The following is a 13,639-nucleotide window of genomic DNA, read 5'->3' as shown; positions in this document are numbered from 1 at the left end:
GCCTTGACTAAATCCACTGAAGTGTGATTACTTTTCATTTCTGTATATATTGCTTGAAGCGGGAGTGCTATGAGAGTCCATGTTTTTGCTACTTATGGGAATGAGAGTAAGCCATTTAACCCCTCAAAACTGTTCTGCCATTCAACTAGATCATGGCTGATCCATATTCCAACTCCATTTACCACCTGGTTCCATAATTCCCTTAATGCCCTTTCCTAACAAAAAACAATCTGAGTTTTGAAATTTGAAAATGACCCCTAACTGCAATTGATTTTTAGGGTAGATAGTTTGAATGTCCTCACACTGTTGCCACATTGAGCTCCGTCTACCTATTGCTTACCTGGGATTCAGTTTGGAGGATTTAGCTTTGAGCAGTATTAAGAATCCAGATTAATGCCAACGATCCAGGTTGTGGCAACAGCTGAGTGTGAAATTCCAATGTGATCTGGTGACCATCGGCCAAAGGTGAAAAGGTCTCGGTCTTACCAAAGTTCTTCAGTCTCCAGGAGAAGCCTATGGATTGAATTGTCAGATTATAAGAGTAAGTCATAGGGAGCCTTTACTGACTGGACCAATAACTCCAGTACCACATTGAATAAAAACTTTGGACAGTTTCTCTGTTCCCTAACCTGAGAGCAGAGGAGATAATTGTATGTTGGACTGCACTACTGATCTACTGAGATCAAACTGTGGTCTCTTTGTATCAGTCACTCACTGTCTGAACTAGCTGAGCTGTTTGAGGAGCCTTCATGTTATCTCTTAACAACCCTCATTTTCACCCTGTAAGATGCCAGGCGCCCTACATCTTTGTTCCTTAATATTATTTGCTAGAACGTTTGTTCTGAGCCCTTACAGGCATTGCATTATTGGGCTCAACATTAAGAGCTGATATGTTGTCAAAAGAGTATAGCACTGTTTAACATATCGCAAGTTTAACTGTGGCCTTTTAATATCCCGCTGCTACATCAACCATCAACTCTGGCCATGTTGCTGATACAAGAAATGGGAAATGCTAGTGATCTTGTGTCTACACTTCCTCTTTTAGTTAGTGTATTAATATACATATTGTGTGTGTGTGGTCTTGAGCAGGACTGTAACTAAGGTTCCAATGCTTTGAAGCTTTGCTTGTTTAATATAGTTTCAATGCATCTAGCCCAGTTCTCCATCTTGGGACCAGTTCTGGTTCCCCTTACTTTATTGATTGACGTCCTCTCCCATATACCTAGGTTTCCCATTATGTAGTATTCAAAAGTTCAGTGCTGGAATGGTTAAGAACTGAGTGATTCTGGAGCAAACGTTTGCTCCAGCAAGCATAAAAGGCAAATCTCCTGTGATATTGTTCTTGGTAGAAGCACTGTCAGCCTGTATAGACTTGCTGGTTGTCTTTCTGCCCTCTAACTCCTGTCTTCCCCCTCTGTCTTTGTTTAAAATTATTTCCCTCTGCCTCTCTCTTTCTATAGCACTCTTTAATTGTCATTCAGTATCCTTTCTGCTTTCCCTCAGTTTTTTTTCTCTGTTTCCTTCTCTTCTGTATGTCTCCCACGCTTTCCATAAGCCTCTCATACCCTTGCTCTTTTAGTTTGTGTCCACCTCTCACAATTTCTTACCATTTCTGCAAGTGCACTTCCCATTCTTTCTGTGTACATCTTACCATTTCTTTCTATGTGTATGTCTCTTGCTCACTCCTTTTCGTTGTTCCCTCCCGTCCCGTAGAGCTCTGATTCATCAATGACAGTCAAAAATGTCATCTTCAGCCCCTGGGTTGAAGGGCAATGGGAGAGCTCTGAGCTGCAGGAGAATGGGACTGGATCATGGTTGGGCTGAGATACACCCCTACCCCAGGCCACATATTCTTTCTCTCCATGTTGCTTGGATGCAGGGCTGCTGCTGACTGTCACAAACACTGGAGCTCTGGAATTTTGTCTTTAATTTCATGTGGTTCGTATGAATGACCGAAGTAGACAGTAAGGAGGGAGGCAGTTGCAGCAGTTCATTCTCATTATGATGGATACTGAAGAACACTCAAGGGCATGGTAAGAGGTTACCCCATTGTCTCACGTCCGCTCTCAGTCCAAGAGTGACCATGCTGGGGGAAATGCATGGGTAAAGGACAGTGGGTTGGAAATGGCTACGGGACAGTAGAAATGATGTGATTAAGAGGAGTGGCACTGAATGCTACCGATTGCAAAATACATTGATAGTTTCCTTCGTGAGTGAGATTTGGAACAGAAAAACAACCCGAGCCCAAGTCCGCTCACTGTCTTAGCTCCTGGAAATTGTATTCTTGTTGGGGAGTTTTTGTCAGTGTTATAATTTGCTTTTAGTGTATATACTAGGGTGGCTGAGGAGCTGTCATGACAACTGTAGCTCAAAATCTCCTTAGTGCTGGCTTTGCATTATGCAATTGGATGCTGAAAGGAGGTATCCAGTTGGAAAGGAGAAAAACCAGCAACCTAGAGGATGAAAGCTAAGACCAGCTTCGCATCAACAGTAGGTGTTGTGTTTGACATGCATGACAGACTTGGGGAAAGTCACCAAGATGTTGTTAGATACACAAACAGGTAGTGCACAGTAATATTAATCTGTAGGTGCTGGTCAGGTCAGTGAAAGGGTATGTGCTCTTTTGCTGAAATGTGAGATGGCGTTGGTATGTAGACTGACTATCCAGCAGTTTTGCAGGGTAACTTTACCTGTTTGGTTTTTTCAAGATATTGCCTGTCAGTCAGTGCATGTTGTGATGCTTCCTGTTTTAATCACCTCCCATTGCCCTTCGCTGGCTGCCTCTGTGTTTCTGTGAACTAATGGAATCATTGGATCCTCTGTCCTTCAGTCTCTGCTCAGCTGCCTCTTTTGTTTAAGTATTGCTGAATTTAAACTTTATTTTTGAAAGTACACACGTCCTATAAAAAATCTAATAGTTTAGGGCGGGAAGGGAAGACATTTTAGATTATTTAATTCGCTATTATCTTGATTGCTTCCACCTTCAAAATGTCATGACATAAATGCACTTTAGAAAGTGGCAAGGACTGAAAGTTGATCAGGTAAACAATTGTGCATAATAGCAAAAAAAAAGAAACTGCAAGATAGAGGGAAATTTTTTTGATTGCATCGCATTTTGTCCCCCATTGTTCCATTGATCTGATTCCTGTCCTGTGGCATAACAGCTGACTTTAATGCTCACATCGTCAGGTGGTTTTGTTCTCTATAGGAGCAAAATCTCTCTTAAGACAAAAATGACCTGAGTACTAAGAAGGGCGCAGAGGTTTGCAGTCAGTAAAAGTCAGGTTGATGACTTGCAGGTGACATTCATGGCACCCAGTCAGCTCCGGCATCATCAGGCCAAAAAGAAATAGACATAGAATTGCCCATTTGGCTGAGGTATCGGAGGCCGACCAGTGCTGGTGGGCTTGTACTCCAGATATCATAAGGGCCTCTGGGAAAGGGGCAAAGCAAATAGGCACACAAAAGTTATCAGTATGCCCTAGGTCAGTGTTATCCAAGCACGTGTGGCTCTTTGGGAATCCAGATGTGGCTAATTGCATGCCTGATCAGTAAATAAATAGTAGTAGACAAAATCATTGGGCAAGTGATCTCAATACTCATTCACAGGATGTAACCATGTGAACATTAACCTTTGCTTTTCTTCATCTGAATTTACTAATAAACGCATGAGTGCATGAGTTTTTTTTGATTAAGTGCTTTACTTTTTTGATTAATGAATGGTGGCAGATGTTTGTTCAGTGAAGTGTGAATTTTGCTTATGTGCATTGTGTGAGGTGTTTTCTACTAAAATTAGTGCATGTGGTTAAATCAGTGTCACTGTACCCACACCTGTGCTATTGGACAACACTATCATAGAAATTCAACAAATGGACATGATTCCAACAGACTCTGTAATCCCTGGTTTAAGATGAATCCTCCCCACCTCCCAGTAAAATATAAATTGAAATGAATTAGATTTTTCAGTTTTAAACAAAAATGATTTAATTCCAGTGAGAACAGAAAGTTGAAACTGTCTAATTTGCTCATTAGATTCTGGTTCTGTTCATAATGGCTATGCTTTTCCCCCATTTGTAATGCCACATAGAAAAGACTTAGTATGACAAGGTGCCTGTGAGCTGCCCACTTGGTTGTGATTCCACATGGGGACGTGTGTGCTTCCTTTCATTCTTGCAGCACTGCATTCTTGTTTTGCGATTACTTGTCTGTTGTCCCTCTGTCCTCAAAGATGATGTCTTCTATGACCCGTGCTGTGCGACCACGGTTCCCACCTGCCTCTGTTGCATCGTCCACGCCTCAAAGCTCCGTTCCTCTGGGAGGACAGCAAATAGCACAGGTATTTAACTGCACAATGGGCTGCTCTCTAGGTTGACTTGTGGGTAGTGTAATGCTTGTAGTGCTGCAGGTTTGGATTTTATAAAACCAAAGAGGTACTGAAACGCACAGAAATCCCATTTGATTGTCCAAATACTTGTAATTCCCAGAATATTTGCTGCTCTCTCTTGTAAGATCAGGGTGGGAATCAAATTTCAGCCCATCTCCATCCAGTTTACAGTAATTGCTCCTTTGAGATCCTATTGATCCTTTTTGATCCCCGGTCTGTTCTGGCTGGTCTTGACTTGGGCTGCAGCTGAAACTTCAGAATTGGCCTCAGTGTTACTGGGGTAGGGAGGAGGGAGAGTGGGGGGGGTGAGGGGAGCGAGCTGCCAGCATTCCTGTTCTTAATCACTATTGGTGACTCCTACTTGGAGTATGTAGGGGGTGAGGTGAAGGGCACAGTGTGTGAAGACAGTTTGGTGTCATAGCTGAATAGTCTGGTGACATTCACCATCAGCAATTAGACTTGAGGAATGGAAGAGTTCGGAAATAAAGCTGAGCAGATTTCTTTTCAGAATGGAAAGGGAGCAAAATAAGATTTGATTGGGACAAATCTTAACGAAATCCTCCAACATTTTATAAGTAAAATTTGAGAATGGCACTAAAGATGGTTTCCATGACTCGGATTCCTGTACTGGCACTTAGATGACATAGGAGGATGATTTCATATACATGGTACAATACCTTGAACTGGTGTCGAAGTAAAAAGCCAAGCTGTCAGCTTCCCAGATGGTCAGAGGCAAGCCTTCTGTTATGCAGGTTCCATCCTTAGTAATACTGTGCTGACAGCATGAGGGTAGGGGCACTGCAGTTAGCTTTAGTGAGTCTGGATAAAAGAGGGAGAAATAGGCCAGGGTTTCTGCTCATTATGCCCCAGAATCGTCAGATATACCACCTCATGGTTGAACAGCCTCAGGCACTCAGCAGAGACAGAGTTGTTGCAGCAAAGACAGAGTGATCACTTGAGGAAACACCTGCTGGTGCAAGGGAAGGTGTAATTGGGAGGAGAGAGTAGAAAGCTGGATAATTAAAGGGCCTTGGTGTCACAAAGCGCTATTGAGCCAGGCATCATTCCATGAGCATCCTGTGTCGGGAAAGTGTGCACCACACTGTGTCCATTTACAACACATCACTGCTCCCACTTTAACCTGGTTAAAATGTGCCACCAGCTTTAATTTTAAATTCACAGAGGGGAAGACGAACATTTTACTACATTAAATAACTAAATGGAGTCTTAAGCAAATGAGGGTTACACCACAAGCAGCTTCCTAACACAGTCTTGTCACAGTGCAGGATTTGTGCTCTTGGCCCATTGGATTTCTGTGTGAGAGTGACTTTAGGTTTTTGAAATCAAATCTGTCTTGATGTGAAAATGTTGCCTCTGATTACCTGTCATTCTGACCTTCATTTGAAAAATTTGTTTTGGCTGTTGAAACCAAATCAATTCATAATAACAGCAGTAAAAATGCACCTGAATTTGATGCCTGGTCAAGGTTGTCACAGGCTGCCTCGGGGAGTCAACTTAAAGAACTGTCCTTACAAAGTAATGTTTTTGTTTTGCACATTGTTTTAATCATATTTGTGCTTTCAGCTTGTGAATGGATTTTAAATAGCCTTTTTTTCCCGGTACTGTAAGCAAAGCTGCATAAGCTCCGCTTGGTTCTCATGATGCCCCCGTAAATGTGCAGCTTGTCAGTTAACTAAATTGTGCACGGTTCACACCCCTGCTGCTTATCTGGGGTTTTGTCGAGTCAATTTATTGGTGCTATCTGTTTGGTTCAACATTATATGGAAGAATTTTTTTGTGCATTGGCAGTACTTGACTGCTGGAGTTCAGCTGGTGGTCCTAGAACGGTGTAACTGTGTTTATTCCTGTAATCTCTTGAAAGGCCACATACACATACTGTATATTAGCAATCTTCAAATCAGGCATGAGTACTTTATTGCCTTTGTTGTGTGATGTCTGACATCAGTTTACCAATGAAGCAGTAGCTTTTTTTGTGTTGTAGATGTTATTAAAATGGTAAGCTGCCAGCAGTGAACCTTTGCTTGTATAGGTTTCACTAGATATCAGAAACCCTGGGAACATAGAATTGGCAGTTGAAATAACTGCAATCAGCTTGAAAGGTAGGTGCTTTACAGCATGTGTTCTGCATTTAACACATCCTGTTGCAAGGAAGTACAGTTCCTACAAAATTCTGAAGGCTCGACAGGGCAGATGCAGAGAGATCAGTTCTGCTGGTCGGGGAATCTAGAACACGGGGACAGAGTCTCAGGATATGGGACCAATCATTTAGGACTGAGATGAGGAGAAATTACTTCACTCAAAGCGTTGTGAATCTTTGGAACTCTTCACTCCAGGGTGTTGTGGATGCCCCATTGTTGAATACATTTAAGGCTGGATAGACAAATTTTTATTCTCAGGGAATTTTGGGAAAATGGAGTGGAAGCCCAAGATCAGGCATGATTGTATTGAATGGTGGAACAGGCTTGATGGGCCATTTTGTCTACTCCTGCTGCTGTTCCTTGTTTTCTTGTATAATACTGCCTAAAGCATTCTCTGAATGACTTCTGTTCTACCTCTCAGCCCTTCGGCATGTTAGAGGATAATTATGGGAACATCTCATTTTCAATAATGTGGCATTCTGTAGCTCAGCCTGATGGGTAGAGGTAAAGTTTGACCAGGTTATTGAATGCACCATGTTAACCTTCCACCATGTTAACCTTGTGATGGCTTATCTAAGTTTTAGCTTCTACTTACACTATGTGCGTTAATGAAGGGAGCCCTCACTGCACTGAAGTAAATCTGTGTTAGTCTTGCCCATATGGCTGAGACTCAGGAGAGCAGATAGTACAACATAAATAACATCAACAGAATTTACTTTTCCTGAGGCTGAGAGATTGTTTCATTTTAGATAGTAGCTGGAGTTGGAAATCATACAGTGAGACAAAGTCTTGTCAGAATCTTATCAGGTCATTGTTAGGGTGCACAGTGGAAGTTCTTTGTGTGTTTGCATTTAAACTTTTGGGTAGATTTTCAACCCTTGTCAGGCTCTGGTTTTACAGGGTAAAATGCAACATTACTTTTTACTTATTGTGGGAGTCCATATCGAGCATACCCAACCATATTGATTCCAGCCCAGACTGAAAGGCTGGAAGCTCCCGATCAGAGCCCTGCATTAGAAAGTTTGTGCAGTCTGAAGTCAGCTCATTGAAGGATAGGCTTGTTTCTTCACCCTGCTGCTCAGCACCCACACTTCAGCCAATTAACATAATCAGCGAACCTGCATTTCAGGGAGATGTTCACTCATTCAATCACAACAACCTCCCGTGATGTGGAGGATCTGAATCTGCTCGGTTAGTCGACTGAATGAGGAGGCTACCAAAAACAATGAGCCGAGGCCTAATTGCCTTTCCTTGAGAATTTCTTTGACAGAAGAAAAGTTAATCAGCAGGGCGAATCATGCTTAGACTCGGGACAGAAGGAAGCAGTTTGGAACTTTGGGGTGTGCTGTATTTAATCAAATAGGAAGCAGTTTACCTGTTCAATGTGCTCACAACAAACCACATTACCTTCACCAGTGATTGTGTGCAGTTGTTCTCAGTCGTATCCCACCAGTGTTTCAGATGTATGTGGAAGGAAGAATGATATCTAGGGTGTTCAATAGCCCCATGAAATGTCTCCAGTTTTTAATATATCGAAAGCTCCTCCTTTCAAATAGTCTTGCCTTAGATCACTCTATAGAAGCAATGAAACAAGGGGTATTTCTGTAGAACTGGTCGGTTCTGCAATTCCACCAATGAACACCCATTAGCTTTGGCTTCGAGGTATACATCGGGATATTGCAGTGAATTGCAGCACGGTTACAGATGAATGATCCACATTTTGCTAATGATTGGACTTGAGAGCTTTTGCCTGAGTGAGACTATATGTTTCTTGTCATTTGCTTTAATTGAATTGCTAGATTGATAGAAATGATGTTTGAACCTTATAGCTGTGAAAATCCTATCTGAAGAATAAATCTTTTGAACTAACTTTGGCCTGGTAAAGTCATATCCAGACACTATCGCCTGAGGGTTGAAATGCAAAGGGGATGCCAGTGATGCTTCATTCATACAGAGCCTTGACCAGACTACATCTGGAAGTACTGTGTTCAGCTCAAAAGGGATGATATAAAATTCTAACAAGGCTAGACAGGGTAGATGCAGGAAGGGTGTTCCCAATGTTGAGGGAATCCAGAACCAGCGGTCATAGCCTGAGGATATGGGGTAGACCATTTAGGACTGAGATGAGGAGAAATTTCTTCACCCAGAGAGTGGTGAGCCTGTGGAATTCGTTACCACGGAGAGTAGTTGAGGCCAAAACATTGTATGTTTTCAAGAAGGAGTTAGATATAGCTGTTGGGGCGAAAGGGATCAAAGGATATGGGGAGAAAGCGGGAGCAGGCTATTGAGTTGGATGATCAGCCATGATCATAATGGCAAGCAGGCTCGAAGGGCCGAATGGCCTACTCCTCCTAGTTTCTGTTTCTATGTATATATATTGTCCATGGAAGGATTGCATTGTTGATTCACTAGGGTTCAGGGTGTCAATTAAGGGCAGCAGAAGCATGAGAATTCTACTACCTGAAGATTCCAAGTCACTCACCATCCTAACTTGGAACTATATTGCTGTTCTTTTACTGTCGCTGGGTCACAAACCTGGAATTCCCTAACAGCACTGTGGATGTACCTACATGGACTGCAGAGGTCACCACCACCTTCTCAAAGACAATTAGGGATGGGCAACAAATACCATTCTTGCCAGCAATGCTCACATCCCATGAAAGAATAAATAAAATGATGAAAACAAGTTGAATAAACATGCCTTTTATTTCCTTGAATTCAGAATCTGACTCTGATGTTTAAATGGTAAAAGAATTCAACAGGATAGAGATGGAGTAACTATTTGAGAGATTCAAGAACAAAGGAACATAATCTTCAGATTAGAGCTAGGCTGTTCAGGAATTGCATCAGGAAGTACTTCTAAATGAGTAGTGAAAATCTGAAATTCTCTCCTCCAAGTGACTGGATGTTGGGAGACAGTTGGAGCTTTCAAGACTGAAATTAATAGATTTATGTTGGGTAAGGGTGTCATTTGCTTTATTTGAATTGCTAGATTGATGGATATGATGTTTGAACCTTATAGTTGTGAAAATCCTATTTGAAGAGTAAATTTTTTGAAATATCTTTGGTCTGGTAAAGTCATATCCAGACACTATCGTCTGAGGGAATACGGAGAAAAGATGGTACAGATCTAATTGGCCTAAACCTGCTCCCGCCATAAATTCTGCTGCCTTATGCCACTGGTGTCCTGAGTAAATCAGCCCCTTGTGAGCCAATTCCTTATTATCACAGTCCAAAGCAGAAACTGTCACAAATAAAATGCTATAAACTATCCAGCAGAATTATTGAATTTGATCCCCTGGTTATTGGGGCTGCACTGTTGTACAATTGGTGAAATTTGAAGCTTAAGAATGTGCTTTTATGAAGGTAATCCTTGTGTTTCTCAGGCCATTGTTAAACACTCTAAACCCACTGTCTTGGTGAAAGTGTCAGCTATTGGGCATATATCAAAATCCTGCAAGAAGCAGTGAGATGGATTGTCAGCTAACCTGATCTCAGTAATGTTAGCTTAAGAATGTTGGCCTGAAAGCTTTCCGTGCTCCTGTTCAATTGGTGCTGTGGAATTGTTTATCAGCTACCAGTGGTTAAATGTTTTAGCTGGATACCTCTGCCAGTGCAGCACTGCCTCAGTATGGTACCTGGATGTCAGCATGGGTTAAGACCTGATGTCCTTTAAGGGAGGATTTGAAAGTGGTGCCAACTGAACCAAACTGACACTCGGAAAAGATGAGAAATAAGTTGGGCAGCTGAAAAGAAATTGTGTTGAATAAATGGAGCAAATACTAGCAAGGAGGAATTAAATACAAGACTGACAGACATTAACAATAATGAGGGATGGGTTGATTTTGAAGCTATTGGATTACAAAGAGGACAAAGGTAATTCAGAACTTATTGCAGTAAGGGAAGCTGCTGATTGTGAGCAGAGAGCCAAATTCATCCAATAATAGCGACAGAACAACAGTATCTCATTGAGGTAATGAGATTATTTAGTGCTACAAATTTAATAGGCCACATTATTTCTTTAAAAAGGCTATTTTTAAATGTAATCTTTCCATCTCTTCTGCTCCCCTTCTCTATCTTACTTGTATTTGGTGTCTAATGAACTACAATTTAGACTAGACTTGGCCAGATTACGGCTCTCTGCAACCATTATTTAGAGTACTAGACTAACAAAATGAATTTTTGAAGGATCTTTGAAATTCTTACACGTGTTGCAGTCAAACAACAACAATTTATATTTATATTACACCCTTAATGTAATGAAACTAACCAAGGCGCTTCACAGGAACAGTATAAAACAAATGGTGTCAGGGTTAGAAAAGTGTAGCTGCGAGGAGAGATTGGTTAGGTTGGGGTTATTTTCCTTAGAACAAAGAAGGCTGAGAGGTGACTTGATTGAGGTGTACAAAATTATGAGGGGAATAGATAGAGTGGACAGGATAAAATTGTGGAGAATTCTAGAACCAGGGGACATAGATTCAAGGTAAGTGGCAGAAGGTGTAGGGGGGGACATGAGGAAGAACTTTTTTATGCAGAATGTAGTGGGTGTCTGGAATTCGCTGCCCAAGTTGGTGGTAGAGGCAGAAACTTTAAACTTTTTAAAAAAGTACCTGGATCTGCACCTTAAGTGCTGTAAGCTGCAGGGCTATGGGCCGGGTGCAGGAAGGTAGGATTAGAAAGGGCACCTGGGTGTCCTCAGGCTGGCATGGACAAGATAGGCTGAATGGCCTCCTTCTATGCTGTAACTTTTCCATGGTTCTAAAGTTTCTAAAGAGCCACATGAGGAGTTATTAGGTGTGATGAGCAAAAGATTGGTCAAAAAACATTTTAAGAAGTGTTTTAAATGAGAAAAGCAAGGTAGAGAGAGACAGGTGTAGGGTGGGTATTCCCTTGGGGCCAAGGCAACTGGATGCACAGTCACCAATGGCAGAACAATTGTGATTGGGAATAAACAAGAAACCAAAATTAGAGGAACATAGACATCTCGGAGGATTGTGGTGTTGGACAAGATTAGGGAGGGCGAGGCGATGGAGGGATTTGAAAACAAGGACGAGAATGTTTTTTTCTTTATTTGTTCATGGGATGTGGCATCACTGTCTAGGCCAGCATTTATTGCCCATCCCTAATTTCCCTTAAGGTGGTGGTGAGCTGCCGCCTTGAACCACTGCAGTCCACATGCTGTAGGTACACCCTCAGTGTGCTGTTAGAGAGGGAGTTCCAGGATTTTGACCCAGCAAAAGTGAAGGAACGGCAATATAGTTCCAAGTCAGGATGGTGTGTGGCTTGGTGGGGAACTTTCAAGTGATGGTGATGCCATGCGTCTGCTGCCCTTGTCCTTCTAGATGGTAGTGGTCATGAGTTTGGAAGGTGTTATCGGTGAGTTGCTGCAGTGCATCTTGTAGATGGTACACATTGCTGACACTGTGCGTCAGTGGTGGAGGGAGTGAATGTTTAAGGTGGTGGATGGGTGCCAATCAAGTGGGCTGCTTTGTCCTGGATGGTGCCGAGCTTCTTGAGTGTTGTTGGAGCTGCACTCATCCAGGCAAGTGAAGAGTACCCCATCACACTCCTGACTTGTGCCTTGTAGATGGTGGACAGGGTTTGGGGAGTCAGGAGGTGAGTTACTATCTGTAGAATTCCCAGCCTCTGACCTGCTCTTGTCAACTGGCTGGTCCAGTTCAGTTTCTGGTCAATGGTAACCCCCAGAATGTTGATAGTGGGGGATTCAGTGATGGATAATGCCATTGAATGCCATGGGGAGATTGTTAGATCCTCTCTTCTTCTTGGAGATTGTAATTGTCTGGCACTTGTGTGGCGTGAATGTTACTTGTCACTTATCAGCCCAAGCCTGAATATTATCCAGGTCTTGCTGCATGTGGACATAGACTAATTCAGTAACTGAGGAGTCACAAATGGTGCTGAATATTGTGCAATCATCTGTGACCATCTCCACTTCTGACCTTATGATGGAGGGTGGATCGTTGATGAAGCAGCCGAATATGGTTTTGGCCGAGGACACTACCATGGGGAACTCCTGTAGTGATGTCCTGGAACTGAGATGATTGACTTCCAACACCCACAACCATCTTCCTTTGTGCTAGATATGACTCCAACCAGTGGAGAATTTTCCCCCTGATTCCCATTGACTTCAGTTTTGCTAGGGCTCCTTGATGTCACACTTAGTCAAATGCTGCCTTGATGTCACAAGTTAATATTACACAGAGTTAGAGGTAATATATTAGCTTGGTTAGAGGATTGGCTAACCAACAGAAAGCAGAGAGTCAGGATAAATGGGTCTTTTTCTGAATGGCAAGCTGTAACTAATGGGCTACCACAGGGTTCGGTCCTTGGGCCCCAAGTGTTTACTAATGACTTGGATTCAGAGATAGAAGGTACTATAGCTAAATTTACAGATGACACCATAATAGGTGGGAAAGTAAGTTGAAATGAAGAAATAAGAAATTTACAAATGGATATGGGCAGGTTAGGTGAATGGGCCAAAGTTTGGCAGATGGACTTTAACGTGGATAAGTGTGAGGTTATCCATTTTGGTCGGAAGAATAAAAAGGCGACTTATTATTTAAATGGAGAGCAACTTCAGAATGCTTCAGTGCAGAGGGATCTGGGTGTCCTCATGCATGTATGCAGGTACAGCAGGTAATAAGGAATGCAAATGGAATTTTGGCATTTATTGCTAAAGGAATAGAGTATAAAAATAGGGAAGTGTTGTTGCAACTGTACAAGGCATTGGTGAGACTGCACCTGGAGTACTGTGCACAGTTTTGGTCCCCTTACTTGAGGAGGAATGTGGTTGCTTTGGAGGCAGCTCAGAGGAGGTTCACTAGATTGATTCCAGAGATGTGGGGCTTATCTTATGAGAAGAGATTGAGCAGTTTAGGCCTATACTCGCTGCAGTTTAGAAGGATGAGAGGAGATCTAATTGAGGTATACAAGATGCTAAAAGGGATAAAATAGATGTGGAACGGATGTTTCTCCTTGTGGAGCATTCATGAACGAGAAGCCATAGTTTTAGACTAGGGGGTGGTAGATTTAAATCAGAGATGAGGAGGAATTACTTTTCTCAAGGGGCCGTGAA

The 13,639-nt window shown here is 42.3% G+C and overlaps 1 protein-coding gene across 2 annotated transcripts in view; it reads left to right on the top strand.

Annotated features, from left to right (window-relative positions):
* The window catches only part of med15 (mediator complex subunit 15), a 66,576-nt gene that overhangs the window by 6,919 nt on the left and 46,018 nt on the right, over nt 1–13,639 (top strand). The window contains exon 3 of one of the 2 annotated variants that reach the window (XM_041203214.1): nt 4,229–4,336. The exons of the other annotated variant lie outside the window; for it this stretch is intronic. Within the exon in view, the coding sequence (XP_041059148.1) occupies nt 4,229–4,336 (108 nt within the window). The remainder of the gene's footprint in view (nt 1–4,228; nt 4,337–13,639) is intronic. 2 annotated transcript variants of the gene reach the window in all.

The sequence above is a fragment of the Carcharodon carcharias genome, chromosome 13 (genome assembly GCF_017639515.1).
Source record: "Carcharodon carcharias isolate sCarCar2 chromosome 13, sCarCar2.pri, whole genome shotgun sequence".
Lineage (NCBI taxonomy): Eukaryota > Metazoa > Chordata > Chondrichthyes > Lamniformes > Lamnidae > Carcharodon > Carcharodon carcharias.
This window is presented reverse-complemented; position numbering and strand designations above follow the sequence as displayed.